We start from the raw sequence: 22442 nt of genomic DNA on the forward strand, positions 1-22442 counted from the left end.
GACTGCACACAAACATCAACATCAGGTCAAATGGGGGTGACGTTAGCAACTAGGCTAGTAACGGGCTAGCTAACTTGAGTGACAGCACAGTGATGCTGCCAACTCATACTGAGGCATAACGTGACATAATGATGATAAACCTTGTGTGATATCTCACCGGCGGGTACCAAAAACTGCCAAGTTATTGATGTCCATTATAATACACGTTTTTACACACACACAAAAAAAAAATGCTAATTTGCAAACAGCTAGCCTCTCGTTCACTCGCATGGGCTGTCTGACGTTCTATCTGCTAAAACATTTACTCGTGCTGCTGAAATTTTTGCTACACCGCGTACAAAACTAACCTTCCGTTTTTTCCATGGGCGTCAACGCGGTGAAAGGTTTCAAGCGCGTTCAAGCAGGAGAGATGATGATGATGATGATGATGATGATGAACGCTCGCGACTCGCGAGGATGTTGTGAACTGAGCCGGTCCGGTCAAGTTGTGCAGCCAAATACGTCGTCTGTTGGGGGTCCTCCCTCGTGTGTCGGCATCTAAACATTGGAGTATGCATGCTCGAGGCATTACAAATCGACGCATGTTTGTCAGTCTACAGCACGTGAGAGGTGATTTTTTTTTTTTGCTCATTTTTGGCCAATCTAAAGTGTTGAAAATGGATTGTGTCTTTTGACAATAATGTATAAGGTTAATGGTATGTTTGAACAAGCTGGAAAGTGATGGTTTTCGAGTTACGAGGTTTCCGCCCTATGCAGTACAAGTCAGTCATTAAGTCCTTCTAGTTTCAAAAAAAAAATCCTGAGGAATTTGTGGCAAATAATCACGCAAGCACAGCAGAACTGTCCATCCGGCGTACAGGGCAGTTGCCCGGTGGGCTGGCATCATTTGGGGCTGATAATTAAGTATTTCCCCACAAGAGACCAGCCCACAACAATCCAATTACAATGGGGTAGATGCCACGGACTTCCGGGTTTTTACACATCAGCGTAGTGTTGTGTCGTTCACGTACGTTTCGTTAAAAAATAATGAATCTTTTCAGTGAACGGATCACTTCCTGAAGTGATTCGTTCTTTTCTCAGTTCATTTGAATTCAGCCACGCTCATGTCGTCAATCTTCGCAAACGACCAATCAGCAGCTAGCGTCAGACACGGGCGAACGTACTCCCATGCTATTGGCGTTAGCCAACGCGGATCAGCGAGTGAACGAGTCAGTGAATGAACGTGTTGCCAATTCCGGTTCAGGAATGATTCAGTGAGTGAACATACTTTTGTTTTTGATAGAAACACACTCATGACAACAAATATAGCAACATAACATTAACTGTGTGTTTTATGTTTTTATTTTATTTTACGTCCGTGCCGGCGGGAGGGTTTGCGTAGACGAACGATTCGATGAACAAATCTTTTGAACGGTTCTTTTTAATGAACTGATTCTAAAGATTCAGTTCACTTAAAAGAACTGTCATGCCCATCACCACATCAGTGCCGTTTCCGGCCACTGCTGGCCGTGTTCCAACACTCGCCCCCCCACCCCTGCGCCCCCCAACCGCGCTCGGCTATCTGAAATGCTTCGGACACTGAGACAGACACTACACACTCGCAGCCTCGCACCCGTCGACGGGAATGCGCAACCGAGTGGCACAAAGGCGGAAGCGCAAGTACTGGGACGCGGCCCACACGTCGCAAAACCGGAAACGGAAACAAAGTTGATGGGTGAAAACACGGAAGTCGGAAGTCCCGCCTCCTCCATGGCGTATAGTCCATATGGACAGCAAACTGAACCAGTTAACATTTAGCTTGGCAAGCCACACCCACTTTCTTAAACGTAAGAAAGTTGGTTTGGTTTCAGCCTGGCACAAAACAAAATGTGCAATCAAATTTGTTTATATGCTGTGATGTTGGCTATTCTTCGTGAGCAACGTCACTCTTCGGCGCCGGAATTCCATTATAACACTAATCCTCAAGTTTTTACTGCAAGAACAACATAAATCATTCACTACTGTCTCTCTTCGAGTAGACATGTTGAATTTACTCCGTATGCTCGTCTTCACTGATTGCAGAAAAAGCCATTTGTGCACTGAATTGGATTCCTAGTATATGACAAGGAATCAAGTACAGTAGTAGTTATGGACCTTCGTCTGAATATGAATCGAGTAGGCCTACGTACGGAAATAGCTTTCCATAAAGTGTCGGAAGCGAAGAGGTAGCAATAAACTGTATTTATACGTGTCATCATTACCGCCCATGCAAATCAACCGCGGTGGTATCGGACGTGGACTATACCATTAAGAAGGGGGTGCTAGGTAAACATTGGCACAAGACCGGTCTCGTCTCTGGGTCTATTTATGTACCATAGCGCGTTCGTTATAGTAAATAAGCATCATTATGCGAGATGTTGAGCACTTGCTCGCTGAGTAAGCGTGTACTCGCCCTTAATGAGAATGTCACCCTTAAATGCCCCCCCCCCACCCCCCTTCTGTGAACACCGCAGTTTTCCCAACGAGTGCTAGGCGCTGTCACACTGCCCAGCCAGCCAGCCGGCCGCTTTTTTGGAGAGAAGTTGGCAAAGGGATGCGTCGTCTGCAGTGATGGCGCTGCAGCTGAGGAACCCCGGGGATGCGGCGTATTACCAGAGCGCACAATACTGCAGGAATTACACCTCGCCCGCTGCCGTCAGCTACAGCGGCGGCAGCAGCCATTATCTGTCCCGCTTGCCAGGTAAGGAGATGCTTGCCACGCACGACCTGCTTTGCTACTGGATTGTCAGCAGTTTTTATGCCTCGAGGTGCAGCGAGAATGAAACGAGAGGCATTAGCAGATCGTCCATTTGGTGACGTTTTTTTTTTTGCCCTGCTGCTAAATATCAAAGAGAGGGGGGGGAGTACATCAAGCTGCGGTCGTCCGATGCACAGATTGTCTGCTTTGGATCATGTGGAGCCTTTCTAATTGAACATTAATGCAGTATTTGACTTGTGTCACTCCTGAGGGTTGTTGGCAGATGAAGTGCCAAGATGAGGCCATGCAGCGGTGTTTATTGTGCTCAGTCTTCACACATGATGGTGACATGCCATGTACTGTACAGTACACCCACGCAGTCGCTGCTCATGCTGTCCTTTCCTCAACAACATGCTGCAGCACAAATGATGGCAGGTTTGCTTTCCTAACATCTGTTCAAGTAGAAGTCCCATCTTACAATCTCCACATAAATTGTTCGTGAATGCTGAGAGGGACAAACACTCAGAATTCTTGAGGTGGACATATAAGCTAAACCAAAAAAAAAAAAAATGTTGATGGCTTTGCATTATCAATATAGTAGCTATGATTGTATAGCATAGTGCAGTACAGTAATTGTGAACAGGGGATGTAGTATTCATTCAGTCCACGATGCATTTTGTGCTTTTCTTATTACCCAGTGAAGCAGATGGAAGAAGTGCAAGAGGCATGTGCTTCTCATTGCTCCATAATTGATGTGATACAAAGGGTGAAAAAAAAGAAACTCTAGAGAAAAAGACACTTGGCCTATTTAGAGCTTCTCAGCGGATCCCGTGAGATTGTCACGCTCCAAATAAGGAAGAGGTTAGTGTGTCTTGATTTGAACCTGAAAAAAAACAAAAATCTGGCAGGGAATAAAACTTCTCAAGAGGTTTTGAAAAAGAAAAAAGGACAGTCGCAACTGTATCAGAGTTTTGAATAATATTGCATATAACCAAGTTTGACAAAGCACAGTTCACAAATGGCAATGCTATTTTTACCGACTAAAAAGTAGTAAAAGGAAAGCATAAAAGTCTGTGCGTGTTAGGCATCAATTGACTTTGTTTTCTATTTTTGGTGTAGTAACCTTTTGCAGTCCACTCTACAATCAGCCACAAGTAAAGGATGCCTTAATACATGTATTACTTATATTGTGCAAGTGAGTCACTGCAAATAAAATGCAGATTGTTGTTGGCTCCAGCTGCTTAAATACTGAAATTATTATTAGTTATTTAACCTGAAAATGCCTAGGTGAATTAGCCTTGTTACAATACCAAAAACGTAATAATAATAATAATAATAGTACCTTATGAAATAAATTGTTTACGTTTTTTAACACTTGAACACAAAACGTTTTTAAATACTGAACATTTTATATATATCTTATACGAAAGATGTTTTAGCAATGTCATCATGATCATATGTAACTGTAAGGTGACTAAGATTATTGTAGCCCTCCATCAAGGCTAAACTAGTAAAAAATAAATAAAAAAATTATGCCAATCAACAAAGCAGTAAAATCCATAGCCCAAGCGATAAAAATTAGCTTTTAGAAGAGATTTATAGGAATACACTGACTAAGAGTGTGCCAAAAAATCAATTCTCATAAGAATTGCGATTCTCATTTAGTATGATTCAGAATCGATTTTAAATGTCCCCGAATCGATTTTATTTAAATTATTTTATACTGTCTTGCCTTATGTCTGTGTGTGCCTTTATTTGGAGCGCTGTTCATGTTGTACCCGGTTTGGCCACTGAGGGGCAGTGTGGTTCCACGCGATCTAATACACTGTTAAGTTGTAGCCACATAGAGAGTAGAAGGAGAAAGTCACGGTGAAGTTATTCCAATAAAAGTTTTTTTTTCAGCGCGCTAATTAGCATTAGCGAATCAGACTGGAATAGATCATTACAATTCCTTGCACATCTATAGATTGAAGCACAAATCCTTGTCAATCAAGTCATTTTGAATCTTAAAAGTAAAAATATTTTTAATCGAAAATCGATTCTGAATCGAATCGCAGACCAAAAAAAAAAATCGTAATCGAATCGTGAGACGTTCAAAGATTCCCACCCCTAACACTGACTGAACCTTCCTTGTTTGACCCGCTACATTTCTGTTGCCCTTGGAGACCGCATGGGATTCAGGATTTTGGATTTGACACCAACCCGTTCTATCCCTTTTCCACTTTATTTCAGTGGCCCTGCCTTTTTGCTTTGAAATGTTGACATTGCCAGTCAGGTGTAAATAATTGTTTGGGCTTTTTTATGGAAGCGAGCCCAGTCCTGCAAACAATCCAGGAACAGCCAGCATAGGAGCTATGAACTGTCACGTCAATGCCACTTTTAGCAGTCGGTCGTATCGGCTTGACAGACGGAGGGAAGATATGGTTACTGTCACTATATCCACGAGTTCACATACTGTGTGTATATACATACAACTGTTTTTATTGTACTGTACTGTGGTTGCAGAGTGAATTGTTGTTGTTTTTGTAAAACAGTGAGGCTGTGCCAAAATGTATTAACAAGGAAAGAACTTTAATGCATTATAAAGAATGATTTTTTTTTTTAAACTCAGTGTATTGCATGAATCTTTACAAGCTGGTCGGTTTCAGTTCAACATTTCCAAGCGCTCGCATGTTGTCAATCGTTACTAGTATTTAAAGATGGATGAAATGAAATCTCTTTTCTAACCCCCTTTGGTGTCCGGCTACTGCGGGTCTTCATTTGAACCATGAAAGTAATGAAAACAACAAATACAGCAACTTGAATAACTTACAGATCAGCCGCTTTTTAAAATTGGGCTTTTCATTGCATGCAAGCTTTTTTTCTTTGACTGTACTTGGTTTGAATTCACCGTAGATAAATTGGGTAGGATGACATGACGACTGCTAGGACTTCAAGCACTCACAATGGAGTTGTATAATAAGTTACGCACCGGACAAAAACGGCACAAAAAAAGTTAGGGCTGCTCAATTATAAAGAAAATATAAACATGATTATTTTGGTAATAATTGAAATCGTGATTAAGATGATCATTTATTTTATGGTACAAAATTTTAAAATGTAAAAAATATTAAGACAAATAAAATTCTTTGAAACACTATAATTACGCAAGTTCCTTTTGGACGAAAAACAAAATTTATTAAATTTGTTATTTTAAACATTTAAACAATGTTCAAATCTATACATTTAAACAACTCAAAATTACTATTAATAATCTTTTTTATTTTTATGATTATGCTGATTTGGAGTTGTGGAGTGTAATCATTGAAATTGTAATTGAATTTCGATTAATTGCACAGCCCTACAAAAAGTATGATGGACACACAATTTAATTGTACCTTTTTTACCAAACAATGAAAGAATGTTTAATTGTTCTGTCTGTTTGTACATTGCTGGCATACATAGAAAAACAACAATACATTATTTGTCATGAAATAAGTCGTATTTATGGCTGGTGGATACTAAAGTGACAAAGTAGTGCGAAAATCAATGCAAAATGAGATCTAGTTATTTAACCAACACATCTAATAGCATTCAGTGGGAAACGGTGTCAGCTGATTGTAATTAATGTCCAGCATAGTTTTCATCTGAGGTCAAGTGTGCCAGGTGACTGTCATGGCCGATTGGAAACACAAACAGCCCAGTGTGTTATTTCGGGGCCATGAAATGCTGCCATTGGGCAACCAGTAGGATTCGGGATGAAAGCTATGACACAGCTGTTGGATGAGGACTGATCCTGCAATGTACACACACACACACACACACACACACACACACACACACACTCGTAGAGTCGCACAATCTGTCACTTAAGTGGCACAAACAGCTGATTTCTGAAATCAACCCGCTTTTTGGCGTTCTCTCTCTCATACGTACGCACATTTATTTGTGCAGCACCCAACTTGGGGCTGTCATCTGGTGTGTGTGTGTAAGTGTGCATCTGTGTGTAACAGTCTGTGTGCTCGACTGCATTGCTGCTGGCTCATCCTAATCTTTCCAATCCCCACTCAAGTGTGAAGCTTTTCTGTCCCGCAGTTTTCACTTGCCGATTTCTTCAGATGCCTCCTACTGCCTCCGGGCTTCCTTCATCCCGCGTTTAACACCACGCTTAGTTCCACTTATTGTCACTGGACATGAGTGAGCTTTTTAATGGCAGGTACTTTGTAAAATTGCCAGAATATTTGAAGCATCCACTTTATTCTACTCCAGAAAAAACACAGCCATATAAATGATGTTTTTATTATGCTTAAAAAAAAGAGAGGCAATAACAGATTTTATATATATATGGAAAGCTTTTCTACAATGCGCTACAAATTTTCATTATAAGGCTAACAATTAGCCCTCTAAACAAATCAAGCTAGCTAGCCACTCGAGTAAAATTCTAATGAAAATATATATATTTTTAACAAAACCAATGTTAAAAATACTTTTTCAGGTCATACTACACGCTTTTAGCCCCTGGTGTTAGCTAGCTAGCACCTGGATGTGGCAAATCCAGGTCCAGAAAGTAAAACCCCTGCCACAGTTTGGTTTTAGCCCGAGGTGTTAGCTAGCTGTCTAGCTAGTTATCTAGCTAGTAAGTAAAAGTAAAAACCCTACCACAGTTTGGCTTTAGCCCCAGGTGCTAGCTAGGTTTTTACTTTTACTTACTAGCTAGATAACTAGCAAGACAGTTAGCACCTGGGGCTAAAGCCAAACTGTGGCAGGGTTTTGACTTTCTGGACCTGGATTTGCCACCTCTGTGTCTGTTTGGGTGATTTTTTCCAATATAATCATCATCAATCACGGTTTGAAGAAGGTGACATCATAAAGCATTGAAAAAGGCTTTAATAAGTGATCTGTTGAATCGATTTTCTCTCAATTCATGCTTTTAATGACCCTTAGTTCTAGACTCCAAATGTCTGGAACGGTGGCACATTTTCCTTGAAATCTGAGAACTCACCTGGCCTCTCCTCCCCTCAGGTCCCGAGACCATGTTGAAGCCCGCTCTCAGTCTCTTCAGCCATGCACAGCAGCCTTTTCAACACATGGACTCTTTGCACCAGCTGGGACCGCCACCGATGGTGCCTACGCAGCCTCTCGGCCCCCCGCCCGTCATGCCCGCTGCGGCAATCGGACCGCCACATTTGGTCGCCGCCCAGACTCTGGTGCCCCCTCCTATCGCTGCTCCTCACACATTGAGGCCTCCCCCCATCGCTCCCGTCCATAGTTTAGGCCCGCCGCCTCAGCCATTCGGGCCTCCGTCTCTGGACCACTTGCAAGCAATGGCGCCGCCTTCCTTAGAGCTTGTACAACCGCTGGGGCCTCCTCCTTTGAACCACGCGCACGCGTTGGTTCCCCCCGTGCCTGCTGGAGCCAACAGATTCCCGCTGCCGCCCAGCCCCTTGTCGTCCCCTCTCATCCCGAGCCCGGAACTCTCACAACTGCCCCTAAGGCCTGGACCTGCTGTCATCTCATCGCCAGTGTCCGGTCTTATTCCAGGTCCCCTTCCAGGTCAGGCAGCCCCGGCCAGCGAGCAGCCCCAGGAAGAGGGCTCTCCTCTGGGCAGGGAGGAGCAGGAGGACGCGCTTGCCCTGGAGGAACTTTGCAAACCTTTGTACTGTAAACTCTGCAATGTTACTGTCAACTCAGCTCAGCAGGCACAGGCTCACTACCAGGTTAGCAAGCACATGCGTACACTTTTTATTAGGGCTGGGTATCGATTCTAATTTCCTCAATCGATTCGATTTTGAGTCACAAGAGTTCAGTTCGATTCAATTTCGATTAGGGCTGTGTCGAAATTCAATTACAATTTTAATTATTAAGCTCCACAATTACAAAATCGGTATAATCGTAAACAAAAATAAAAGATTCTTAATACTAATTTGGAGTTGTTTAAATTTATTTATTTGCACTTTTTTTTTTTTAATGACTAATTTATTAAATCTTGTTTAGTTCAAAAGGAACTTACATACTTACGTTTTGTACCAAAAAACAAACAAATTATATACAATACCAAATTAATCGTGATGAATATTTTCTTCATAATTGAAGCCCTAATTTCAATTTTTTTTTATTGGGCTTTGAAAATGAAAATAGATTCAATATCGATTATACCATTTTTTTTTTTTTTTTTTTTAACCCAGCCCTACTTTTTATGTTGAGCATGCTCCACTCGTTGGTCACATTCTGTCTCTGCAGGGGAAGAACCACAGCAAAAAGTTGCGGAACTTTCTAGCGGGCAGTCAGCAGCCGCCAGCCATCAGGATCCCTGAAATCCTCGAGGTCGCCGGACAGACAAACCTCATCTCAGGGTCGAGCGTCTGTGATACTGCAAGGCAGGTAAGGCAGCAACCTATTGGGTGAGCCACTTTTAATGCAGGAGGAGGGATGACGTCTGCTGCCAACGCAAGTCAAATCTGAATTAAAAAGTCAAAGACTTCTATGACAGTACAGCAGAAACCGGCCGTCATCAGTCATTTCTTTTCATTTTTGAGGGGAGCTGAGCAGAGAGGGGAGGGGTGAGCTCACAGGTGCGAGGAGGTGATATTTTTCTATGTTGATTAATGTGCATTGTAAAAAAATAAAATAAATAACAACACAGTAGTAGCAAACACATAGTTTGCCCCAAGGACAGCACTGACTTACACAGTAAGAATTTAAACAGAAGGAGAATGTTAACATTTTCTTTCTTTCTTTCTTTCACTTCTCTCTTTCCCTCTTTCCTTCTTTTTTTCTTTCCCTCTTTCTTTCTTTCACTTCTCTCTTTCCCTCTTTCCTTCTTTTTTTCTTTCCCTCTTTCTTTCTTTCTTTCATTTTCTCTTTTTTCTCTCTTTTGCTTCTTTCTTTTTCTTTCTTTCTTTCCCTCTTTCTTTCTTTCTTTCTTTTGCTTCTTTCTTTCTTTCCCTCTATTTTTTCTTTCTTTCTATCTTTTTCTTCCTTAGTTACTTAATGTACCAAATATTCTATCAAATATTTATAATGTACCAGATAATTATATATTGTTTAAAAAATAAAATTGTGATTGTGTTCAATGGAAAAACATAACTTTTTAATTTACCCCAAAATATGTATTTAAAATGTTTTTACAGCTGTCATTTTGATACCGTGCAAGTGCAGTATTTTCGCTCACACTTATCATACGGTCACAATCTTAATATCAGCCCATGCCTAATAGTGATGATAGTGTGATCATTCATGCAAATAAATTTCCTGTTTTTGCTTGTTTCTCTGTTACTGTTGAACCCGTCTGACAAATAGCGCTACGTTGTGTTGTCGTGTGTCTGCAGGCTTTGTACAAGGGGCCCACTCGGGTGATTTTGGCCACAGAGAATGACTATTGTAAGCTGTGTGATGCCTCCTTCAGCTCACTGTTAGTTGCACAAGCTCACTACCAGGGCAAGAACCATGCAAAGAAACTGCGGCTGGCCGAGGCTCAGCAGAACACCAATAACGTGTAAGCTTTAACGATTTGCTCATTGTGCTGGAACAAGTGCTTGAAGATGAAAAAACGTATACAGTCTGCATATCTTGGTTCAGATTTATATTTAAAAAAAAAAATCAACATTTAAACATATAGAAAATTCTTCTGCGTTTTTTTTTCTTTTATAAGAATTTTTGTGTTAAATTTTTGTTTTTTGTTTTTACAGTATATGCAAATTTTCACTCTTAATGGGCCGACCAGGTCCCTAATTGACAGAGAGTCGACTGTACTTAACTTTTATATTTAAAGTACATTAACATAATATCAACTGTTTGAAAATATTTGTACAGCTTGCAAATATCTAAACTAGGAGTGTGCCAAAAAAGCGATTCTCTTAAGAACCACAATTCTCATTTAGTACGATTCAGAATCGATTTTAAATGTCCCAAAATCTATTTTATTTAAATTGATTTATTCCCTTGTTTGTGTGTACCTTTATTGGCTGTTCATGTTGTACACAATTTGGCCACTTAGGGGCAGTGTGGTTCCGCATGTTCTGATACACTGTTAAATTGTAGCCACATTAGAGAGTAGAAGGAAAAAGTCACGATCAAGTTATGCCAATAAAAGTTGGGGGGTGTTTTAGCGTAGGAAGAGCATATGCCGGTGAGTAATGTTAAGATACTTCTCTGTATACATTCCTGAAGCGTTTTTGTTTGAATAGCCGTTCTTTTGAGTGATAAAAGTGACGCGAGTAGCGCGCTAATTAGCATTAGCGAGTCAGACTGGAGTAGGGGAAAGTCGTCTCCGTGAAACAGTCAAAGATTCCCGCCCCTAATCTAAACAGACACAAAGTTTCATTCATGCCTAGGGTTTGACAAAGATAAGCGTTTAAATGTTAACATTTAGTTTTTGGGCTTGTTCCTGATCCAGTTTGTCATGCTAAAGACAGTGACCTTCAATTTCAGAGATTGTAGCGGCGAAGTTAGCCCAAGAAGGAACAGGAAAGATGGCAATGAGTACAGACTGGTGAAAAATCGCCGTAGTCCACAGCTTCCTACCTCCATGCAAGGTAAAAGCGTATCACTTCCTCTTGCATGGCTCATTTTAGACTTTGTGCACACACAAAAATGTTAGTACAATAATTCTAAACCTCTTTTAACTGATGTCTCCCTCCCTGTGTGTGGCTATAGGGGACATTGGATTATTCTTTCATTAACAGGGTGCTAACAATGTTGTCCACCGATTTTGTTTTTCCTGTTTCCAGGGCCGTACTACAACCCCCGACCGAGGCAGCGGATCCCCAGGGATTTAGCAATGTGCGTGACCCCCAGCGGACAGTTCTACTGCTCCATGTGCAACTGCGGAGCTGAACAAGAGACGGACTTCCGACAGCATCTGGAAAGCAAGCAACACAAAGCCAAAGTGTCCGAGTTGAGGTACCGCAATGAGATGGAGAACTTGGGCTACAGCTAAGACCGTGTGGGAAACAAAGAAGCGGGATGAAGGAGGATGGAGGGAACAGCATGAGACCAAAATGGGAGAAGAAAAATATTTGTTGCGGGCATTTTATTGAGGGATTAGTGTCAAAATCGAATTTCTTTAAAAACCCTCACAAGACATAAAATGATGCCGCTTTGGTTGTAGTCAAATTAGACGTCTGGTCCACTTTTTTTTTCCCAACTCAGGATCCGGGTGAAACTAAAGAGGTCTTGTAGCCACATGAGAAACAAAACCACTGGTGGGGGTCTTATGTAGCTTGTGAATGGGATCAAATCCAAAGCACAACTAAGATGATGTGACAGGAACTCGGAACATGAATCTGTCGGCCTTGGCGGACCCTGACTGGTCCTTTTATTTCAGGCTTAAGCCTTCACCCAAACTGGCCTTGTTTGTGCCTTCAGTCGTCGGGGAACGGAATTATTACAAGTAAGCTTTGGCCGACATATTCGGGCAATGGCGTTTAGATTTCTGATGACTTTTCTATATTCTTGCGTGATTGCTTTCTGTGTAAATAATGTTAAGGTAAATTATTAAAATGTATTAGAGGAATACGTAAAGGTAAGTAGGTAGGTAAATATACTGTACTAGTGTACATGTGTTTAATATTGGGTTCATATTTATGTCTACTAATATGTCTGTAAATATATAGACTATAATTGTCAGGAATTTCATCTACTCATCAGTACTTAGCATTTACAGTCAAAACCAACATGGCCATTTATTTTTTTCTTGCTTGTTATATATATCAGAAGTGGCAAAACACTATGAAATTGTAAGAGAAAATAGTATTGATTAGATGTGTCAAAATTAGTGCGTTAATTTAAAGTTCCTTTTAACGCCACTAATTTTTTTAACGCGCTGTTAATAACCGCCCCTTTGAAAGCCTGTACTGGGGGAATTTCAGTCGCAACATCTAAATTTTGCAGTAACAAAATTAATAATAATGCATATATTTGTGGAGACTGGGGTCAAGTTGTATTTTACAATATTAAAAATGTGCAGAATTTCACAAGTTACTTCATGTTAAAGATTAGATATCTCTTAATATGAAAAGAAAAATGCACTGTGCTGTCACCATCGTCTTACAAATGCAATTATGCCATCTAGTGGCAGAAAGATGACCAACACAAATCAGTATCACGCTCGTTTTTTACAGTAAAATACATCTTTTTCATTTTAACTAAATTTTATGAATTATGGAATTACTGTATTAATGACTAAAAGATGCAGCCATATTTATATTAGTTTAAAAAAATCCCACTTTTATGTTAACAAGACTATGAAAACTTTGAAAAAAAATATTTTATTATACATTTAAAATTAATTGTGAGTTAACTATTGAATTCATGCGATTAATTACGATTAAATATTTTAAGCGCCCGACACCCCTAGTATTAAAATACTTCATATTTTGCACCAAAGATAAGGTTTAGAATCATTGCAGTAATTACATGCAAAAAATACTAAACATTAGAGCCTTGTTACACATTCTTGTATAATTTCCAGTGAATATACTAAATTCACTTCAAGTCAAAATTGGCAGAGGTATGAATATTTTCTCCACTCATTTATTTTTGGAACTTATTTTTTTTGTAGTAAAAAAAAGTAACATTTTGCGTCGCCATGTAGATCACACGAGTAAATTAATGATCAGCAGGCTCGCTCCCGTTAGTTGCACACTGAAGCATTTGGCAGCTTTCCAGCTTTTGCTCAAGGCCATACAGCGGATTCATCTCAAGCAAACGTCAACGCTGCCCCATCCGTCGTCAGTGAAGCGGCGTCATTGTGTCAACCCACCGCATCATTAGCTGTAAATATCGGCCAGCGGACACAAAAGCCACATGCATCTCTGAGCGTCGTTAGGAGCGTGAATACACGCAACTCAATAGAAGGGAGACTATAATGGGAATTTAAGTCGTATGGAGCGAGTGCTGATATTTTTGAGTTTGGAGCATGTGAGCGAGACAATGAGAGACACAAGGAACTACTGGGTTGTTGTTTTTCCTACCACTGAGGATGGTGGAGGGAAATCTCTGGTAGCATCGGCAGAATCAGTGGTCATGGGGGTCTATAGGCTAGAACAGTGGTTCTTAGCCTCGGTTCCATCGAACCCCAGAGGTTTGGCCATTCAATCTCAGGGGTTCGTAATTGTTGTTATCCCTTCATACTAACAACGTCGAGCAAAAAAAGAAAGAAGAAAGTGGTCGGACAAATCTGTGCAATATTTACAATTATAATGGGAACGTATGGTGTTCCACAGGGTTTGATTCTGAGGCCTCTGCTGTTTTCATTGTATCTGCTGCCCCTGGGTTCCATCTTAAGAAAACGGCAGTGGTTGTTTTAAAGTGCTCCGTAAATATTAAGTTAAGTTGAGTGACGGGAGTCAGCGTCTTAACTAATTCTACCAAGTAGTCCCGCACAACTCGCTCTCGAGCAAAACTAAAGGAACACTTTTTTAAGATGCATGGGGAGGGTGAGTACAAGAACAGCAATTTCTGAATTCAAGGTGTAGCGAGCCAAATTCCATGAAAAGGCTATTCTCCCTGTTGATTTTGTTCACCAGTAAACCCTATACTAGGTGTGTGGAAATGAGTGCGGTAATTTTCAGTTAATTTAAAGTTCCTTCCAATGTCAAAATTTAGCAGTAACAAAATTAATAATAATGCATATATTTGTGGAGACTTGGGTCAAGTTGTAATTTCACAAGTTACTTCATGTTAAAGATTCGATAGCTCTTAATATGAAAAGAAAAATGCACTGAGCTGTCACCGTCTTACAAATGCTGATTATGCCATCTAGTGGCAGAAATATTACCTAAACACAAATCAATATCACACTTGTTTTTTACAGTACAGTACATCTTTTTAATTTTAACAGAATTTTTGTGAAATTACTGTATCAATGACCAAAAGATGCAGCCATATTTATATTGGTTTAACATTTTTATACACTTTTATGTTAACAAGAGTATGAAAACTTAGAAAAAAATATTTTACTGAACATTTTATGGTACATTTAACTCATTCACTGCCATTGACGGCTATAGATTAATCAAAAATTTTAATCGCCTGCCGCGACTTGAAGATTATGAAAAATTTGGGGCGTCAGGCGATCGCATGACTTCACTAGTAAACTCACAATTAATCAAAAATTAATCTGTTCTAAATGTACAATAAAAAATATAGGTTTTCATACTCTTGTTAACAAAAGTAGAAAAAAAATAACTAATAGAAATAGTTCAAATACATTTTTGACGTCTATAGCCGTCAATGGCAGTGAATGAGTTAAAACAGATGTAAAATTTGCAATTAATCGTGAGTTAACTATTGAATCATGCGATTAATTACAATTTAAAAAATGTAATTGCCTGACACCCCCTACCTTATACCATTCTGAATTTTTTAAATTATATTTTATTTTTGAGTAAAGAAGGGTTCGATGAATGCACGTAGGAAACTTGTGGGTTTCAGTACCTCCAACAAGGTTAAGAACCACTGTTCTAAATCGTCTTTTTCAGGAACATTTTACATCAAGGACAACGCACTCAAAAATAACTTTTAAAAAATATATACAAAGTTTTAAGACGTCTGACACTTAATTTGCATCCTTTGCATGAGCCTGAAAAGTGTACATGGAGTGTATATTGCCACTTTTTTCAACAAACATTTATAAAACTGGGTTTAAGCAAGTGCATGATGAGATGAGACACTCAAAAATCCATTCTGTCCCAAGCCAGATTTAAAAATTGCATTCATTTCTCAGGAAAGTTTACATTTAATATGGTCTTTGATCTTGGGGGGCGTCCTCTAGATTTTCACATTTTGAACAGACTAATTGTGACAGTACTCGTAAAATGTGTTGAAAGACACTAATTGTCTTCAATGAGTAATGTAGTTTGTATTTTTAAGGTAATAAATAAAATTTTACTCAAGTTAAAGTCTGTCTTGATCATGCCGCATATCGCGCAGGCGCTTGAAATCTCTTTTGTGCACTCAGAATTCAGCTTGCTGACATTGCTGCCCAAATCTGCACTGGAGTTTTATTTATTTTTAATGTGTTACAATGATACATCTTTTGAGCTTATTCTTTGTGCATGTGCATACCCAAAAACCTGAACTCGTTTTTAGTATACGTGTATGACGACGAAACTCAAAGGGACATGTTTTTCCATTCTATGTTGACACGGGTGTATTGGAATTGTCATGATGCTGTTCACCAATGAAAGATGCCACTTAATGACATGAACTTTGTTTCCTGCTGTCGCGGAATGAATGGATGACTGAAGACACACATTTGATGGTGTATATTCTTACTGAAGAATAAACATGGATATTATATTAATAATTAATTTGCGATGTTGATTACAGCATTTATGAGTCTCGTTTATTCTCTTGCCGCTTGCAAGGCTTCCAAGGTTTAAAAAAACAAAACAAAAAAACATTTGTTTTACTTTGACTCATTTCTATTACTCTACCTGGCCAGGACTGCTGCTTAAGCGTTTACCTACATTTAGTGATCCCAATACTGACATATTGATGATGTCATCAACATAAAACTAGCACACTCGGAGGATGCTATTATTGAATAAACCATTGAGGACATGAAATTACTATATTAATCAGAGGTGGCAAATCCAGGTCCAGAAAGTAAAAACCCTGTCAGTTTGGCTGCCCCTGGTGCGGGCTAGCTAGCTAGCTAGCTCCCATGGTGCTGGTTTACCGGCTAGGGAGCTAGCTAGCACCACGGGCAGCCAAACTGTGACAGAGTTTTTACTTTCTGGACATGGATTTTCCACCTCTGATATTAATAACTGTTATTACAATTATATTGAATTAGACAGTGCTCTAGAATGTTTATGCATTGCCTCCCCCTAGTGGCTGTTGAACAATATAACAAGGGCACACTCCTTCAAGAATGTACAAGTCCAGGTAAAATGTGTTCCACTTCCATCTCTCTCATAAAATATTGATGTTTTAAAAACAAGAGCCAATTATTCTGAAATGAAATGAAAACTCCTGTTTTCATAATTGTTCTTTAACCAAGAAAAACTCTTTTTTTTTTTTTGTCCAAATACTTTCAGTAGGATATACGAGTAACAAAATATAGTATAGTAGTAGCTGCAGTGACATGTGAGTACGGCTTCTGAAAGTTTTTACCAAAAGCTTAACCATTCCATCCATTATTTTGTATAAAGGAAATTGCAAATATGCTTAAGTATCATTATAAATAAAAAAATCAAAGTTAGTAATAAGTCAAATATGTGTACTATACATACTGTGATGTGTTTTACTTTAGCTATCTATGCCAATTTTAAGGTATCCGGTGACGCTGTTTAAGGCAAGTACGAACAATCTTATGTTTACCACATTGTATTAAATGTCTGGAACAAGTGTAATCTTCCCAAAGCCGGCTGGCAAATTAAAGTTATCTGCAAGATAAAATTGTACAAAGCGCATTGACCCACAGGTTCCGAAAAATGATAACCGTAGCTTGTTAAAAATTATTTAACAGCCCTTCTAACAATCTGTATCTTGTCAAAAGCTTGTTAAGCGGGCTGTAAGGAATAGTCAGTGCCGCCAACGCAGGTTTAACTCTTAAAAAAATGTCTTATCCACAAAATTTACGATCAGGCAGCTGCACGTGAGCTGGCTAGCGCTGTCGGTTCATGGAAAGGGCGAAGCTCTACGGACTGAAGTTTTCTGTGGACCCACATGGTCACAAAATAATACAGCAGAAATGTAACTGATATATACTTTAACAGATATAAAGCCGGATGCCCCTAATTTTTAATAATCTGGGTTTTTTTTAAGAAAAGAAAGAAGAAAATATTAAAAATTTTAAAATATATATTATTATTTTTTATAGAAAAGATTATTGAAATAAAAAAAAAAAATACAATTTAAAGAAAATATGATTTTTAAAAAATTTAAATAATTTAAAAAAAGAATAAAACAAATATATTTTTTTCAATAAATTAGTAAACATTTGAAAAATAATAAATATTTTGTTAAATAGAAAAGATTAAAAATTAAGGGCGTCGGGATTAAATAATCACAAATTTTATATCTGTTCTAAATGTACAATAAAAAAATTCTGGTTTTTCATACTCTTGTTAGCAAAAGTGGGAAAAAACATGTTAAACTAATGGAAATAGTTCAAATTAATTTTGACATCTATAACCGTCAATGGCAGTGAATGAGTTAATTAGGCTAATGGTAAGGATTGGGCGATATTTTTAGAATAGCCAATAAAATTAGTTATCTTAAGATGTTACTCCCTAAAAATAAGTTTTTGGTTTTTGTATTGCGCGTGGAGCTGGAAAGGTATGTTTTCATATGTTTTATGGTTTTATTGAACATATGAACGTAAAGAAAACACAAAACACATTACAAGTGTAAAATATAAATTGAAGTAAAACAGGAATAGGACAAAAGAAAACAGTTTTTGTTCAAAAAGTTATGAAAAGCAGTGCATCTCTTTGTTCTACGGACTTCTTACTCAAACGGGGGCCATGATCTCGATTTGACTTATGAATCATTTTCATTCAACTAAATAAGACATTGCTCTAGAAGGTCTTTAGCGGCTGCTGAACAATGATGAGCGTCAGCGAGGCTGACGCTCATCGATTATACTAGTATTGAGAACATGCACTCTGAAAGTGTTGGGATGCACTCCCATATGAAAGCATGGCCAGGCAGTTCCAGCAGAACAGTCGTCGACACTGGGAGCACGTCATCATGTTGCACCCAAAGTTCTTCTGCAAAACAAAGCGTGAGGAATTGCATCAAAATATGCTTTTGATAAATTTCCGATAAAATACAAGATAGCAAGAGTCATGCGTAAATATACCTCGATCCTGCAAAAGCAGTGGGGACAGTTTTTGCTGTTGAACTCACACCAGTGCTCGCTCAGGCAGTCCTGTAAACTGCCAAACAGGCCCCTTCGACCGTACCTGCTCATTAGCAGACGTCGCCTCTGCCCACTGCCACTGGAATAGTCGTCCCATAGAGCCTTCATACCCTCTGAAACACACACAGCAACATTTTTAATACTGTATGTTTCACACATGTAGGGGTGTATAATAATTCGGGTTGGGCATGAATTGAATGTGAACAATTCTTGTTCTTCATTCTGATTCCAGTTCCAAACGATTCTAGGGTCATATCTTTGCATTGAATGATTTTAAAACACCAGTAAGCAGAATGTTACGTCATTGTGACATTGAATTAAAAAAAAAAAAAAAAAAACAGTGACAGCCTCTTTGTTTAAAAAAACAAACAAACAAACAAAAGCCTACCAATTGAGTGTGGCAGGTTTGCATTGCCTTCCTGTGGATCTTCTTGTTGCTGGCTCTTCAGCAGCCGAGTTGTCCTGCAGTCACCAGTTCCGTGGTAGGTCTTTTTGCAACTAACGCAGAAGGCAAAGCCACAGACGGAGCACAGCGCCATACAGCTGGCCTCCTCCAGAACAACAGGCGAGGCACACGAGGGCCGCGGGCAGTACATCACATCTGAAGAGAAAAGGGAATATAATGGCTTTTAATTGTTGATCTCTTCCATTCTGTTTCTTCATTATGTGGTTTGCCGTCTATCTTTTTATTTATTTATTTATTTTATTAACTCATTCACTGCCATTGACGGCTATAGACGTCAAAAATTCATTTGATCTATGATCTAACATTTTTTTCCACTTTTGCTAACAAGAGTAGAAAAACCTATTATTGTACATTTAGAACAGATATAAAATTTGTGATTAATTGTGAGTTAACTAGTGAAGTCATGCGATTAATTATGATTAAACATTGTAATCGCCTGACGCCCCAAATTTTTAATAATGTTTTCTTATTTTCTTTTTAATTCATTCATTGCCATTGACGGCTATAGATGTCAAAAATTCATTTAAACTATTTATATTAGTGAAACTTTTTTTTTTCACTTTTGTTAACAAGAGTATGAAAACCAATTTTTTTTATTGTACATTTGGAACAGATATAGAATTTGTGATTAATCGTAAGTTAACTAGTGAAGTCATGCAATTAATTACAATTAAAAATGTTAATCGCCTGTCGCCCCTGATTTTTAATCTTTTTTTTTTTATCAATTCATGGCAGTGAATGAGTTATTTTTTATTTATTTTTTATCATTTTAAATTAATTTTATGGATGTTATTTTATGTTGGGATTAAGTCCTGACATCATAATATTAATAGTATTAGTATTTGTATATATTTTTTTATGTATAAAAGCACAATTATTGGAAACATACATATATATATATATATATATATAGCACAAGGTTCAATTATTTGAAAGCATCTTGACCCATTTATTTTGTGGTGTTCATTTTTTTGTGTTGATCAGGGGCAGATATCACGAGTTTTACTTCTTTCTGTCCTCTTTCATTTCTTTTTTTTTTTTAAAGAATGAAATAAATGTTGAATACCAAAAACATGCCAAGTCCCAACATAAAATAATTTGAGTCACATCGTGTTGTCAACTGTGTTGTCACAGCAATGTCGAATAACCACATCCACACCCAAGTGTGACGTATGTATGTAGAAGGAGCGCATGCATTCGAGCACAACACAAAAGCGTGCAAGGCAATATTTACCCAGCTACCGAGCACTAAATTCATGTATAGTGAAGCGCCATTACCTGCCATACAGTCCAGGGCGGACTGCAGAAGAAGCCGGTCGTAACGTCTGAACAGTTCCTCTCCTACCAGACTCGCCACCTTCCAAATCAACGAATCAAAGAAATCAAAATGATCCAAATGCAGCGAATACTTACAAGAACATTTTGAACTTTACTTGTGCTTGTGTGGGTAAGGCTGAGCATCCCGCCTGAGCACAGGTGACACCGTGGACGTTTCCTTCCGTTATCTGGAGCTTGCAGAACTCGGCGAGACAGGCCTGACAGAAGACATGACCGCACTCCTCTATCTGTACGCAGTCTGATCCCAGACAGCTCATGAGACACACAGCGCAGTCGTAAACCGTGCTTTGAAAAACCTTCTGAGCCCGGGCTGCATCATGGATCAAAATCTCAGACAGGAGAGTTTGCGCTGGACTCCGTGAGAGACCAGAGAATTCTGTGCCGGGCTCGTTGGACAGCTCCAGCAAAGAATTGATATTCAGGAATGTGAGCGTATCTTCTCTCAAAAACTGCACCCAGGAGAAAAGGACCACATCACCTCCGGTGGCTCGGTAGAGATCGGTGAGGTGCGCTCCCAAAGCTGCAAGCTGGAAAAGGCAGATGTGATCCATGTCAACAAATTCAACCATGCACACGTTTGCGTGTTGCTCAGATTATTACCTGCTTGTGAGTCAGCCAGTTACAACATATGGTGAAGGAAGGAGGAGCGGAAGAGGGATAATCCTCAGGGAGTTCAAAGGTCAGAAGCAGAGGTGGAAGGAATGATATCTTGTACTGCTTCACGGTCTCACCTTCGGAATAACAAATACGTGTTAAATTGGGAATTATTACTGTATTTGTGAGAATCCTCATAAACATTTGGGGATTCTTGCTTTTGGGTGAAACTTGTATCTTAAAAAAAACTTGTATCTTAAAAAGGTGACATTTTAATTTTTAATGTGGCCTTTTTCTATTCCGCTTCTGAACACACGTCCAAGTGTTTCATGTTTCTGTACTTTTGGAATTACATTCTGTTCTTATGGGTTTTATACAGATATTTATCATGAAACTTCCTGTTTTTCTGACTATTTTTTTGTGGAGCTTTTTGTCTGATTTTTAGAATAATTCGTTTTCTGGTTTTCAGAGTATTTTTTCAGTTTTTTATATCCGTTTTTCTATGTATTTTCTGTTTTTCTATGTATTTTTTTCTGAATATTTTTTTTCATTATTTTGAAGATTGTTTTGTTTTTCCGAATATTAAAACAAATATTCAGAAAAACAGAAAAAAATATATATTCATGGCAATACACAAAAACAAAGTTCTCAAAAATATTAGTCATAAAAACAGGACTTTTTTTTCGAGTGAATGCAATACACTTCCGTAGCAATGAACTGTTTGGTTAGTAATTTATTTTGGTATTTCACTTATTTTATTAAATAAGAAAGAAAAATACTTTCATAAACTGATTTTAAAAAAATATTATTTTTTTGCTTAGCCTTTAGAATAAAAACATACAAAAACTGTATCCTTGACTTTTGGGCTTACATTTTTTCACTTTTACCATTTGTTTTTAGTAAAAGTAAATGCTCATTTTTCTACATTTGATGCTGAGGTTGTCTTCACCAGAAAGCTGCTGAAGCGCACGTTCCATTGAAAAAAAAATAACAAAAGTCAGTGACAGGGCAGAAAGCATTTCGTTTACCTTCTCGGAGTGCCACCAGATATCCCGAGGGCAGTTCCACTAAAACTCGTAGCTCTCCAGAGGACTTTAATTCATGGCGAGCAAACTCCTCTGAGCCGAAGATACTTTGCAGAGCAAGCAGTTCATTTTCTTGCGCCTCCGTGCCCATTCCCGCAGTAGAAATGAGGGACAACGCCTTTCAGGTCGTCTTGTTGTTCTCGTGTTGTTTCATGCCTGTGTTTATAGTCCGTCCCGCTGCTGACTCATCTGGATGATGTAACAAACAGGAACCCGCAGAAACTGTACAAGCAGCTCCACTGCAGTGCATGTATGACACCATTAATGTGCTATTATTGACGTGCCATCCAGACGTGTTACAACTCTTGTATATATTTATTTATTTTTTATGTAAAGAATATAATGGATGCCCTGACACAGGCTCTTTTGGTACTGATGCCCAAAGTACCC

General features: G+C 38.8%; 3 protein-coding genes across 4 annotated transcripts in view; 1 reads left to right on the forward strand and 2 right to left on the reverse strand.

Moving 5' to 3' along the window:
- The window catches only part of LOC147166363 (phosphatidylinositol 4,5-bisphosphate 3-kinase catalytic subunit alpha isoform-like), a 19325-nt gene extending 18756 nt beyond the window's left edge, over positions 1-569 (reverse strand). For both annotated transcript variants that reach the window (XR_015096499.1, XM_086089575.1), the window contains exon 1: positions 348-569. The gene's annotated coding sequence lies outside the window, so the exon portion shown is untranslated. The remainder of the gene's footprint in view (positions 1-347) is intronic.
- Positions 474-16008, forward strand: zmat3 (zinc finger, matrin-type 3). The gene is made up of 7 exons (XM_086089576.1): positions 474-609; positions 2493-2719; positions 7718-8412; positions 8936-9076; positions 10024-10190; positions 11126-11229; positions 11425-16008. Exons 2-7 carry the CDS (start codon positions 2590-2592, stop codon positions 11631-11633), a joined length of 1446 nt encoding a protein of 481 aa, XP_085945702.1. The 5' UTR covers positions 474-609; positions 2493-2589; the 3' UTR covers positions 11634-16008.
- A 1976-nt stretch (positions 16009-17984) lies between these two features.
- Positions 17985-22407, reverse strand: LOC147166365 (E3 ubiquitin-protein ligase RNF14-like). Its single transcript, XM_086089268.1, has 7 exons — positions 21996-22407; positions 20974-21104; positions 20469-20900; positions 20314-20392; positions 18958-19170; positions 18510-18682; positions 17985-18417 (listed from the first exon to the last, which is right to left on the reverse strand). The coding sequence occupies exons 1-7, from the start codon at positions 22141-22143 to the stop codon at positions 18292-18294; spliced, it is 1302 nt and encodes a 433-aa protein (XP_085945394.1). The 5' UTR covers positions 22144-22407; the 3' UTR covers positions 17985-18291.
- Between the last annotated feature and the right edge of the window lie 35 nt (positions 22408-22442).

This window comes from Leptonotus elevatus, chromosome 11 (assembly GCF_054856555.1).
Source record: "Leptonotus elevatus isolate MCC_2025b chromosome 11, RoL_Lele_1.0, whole genome shotgun sequence".
Classification (NCBI taxonomy): domain Eukaryota; kingdom Metazoa; phylum Chordata; class Actinopteri; order Syngnathiformes; family Syngnathidae; genus Leptonotus; species Leptonotus elevatus.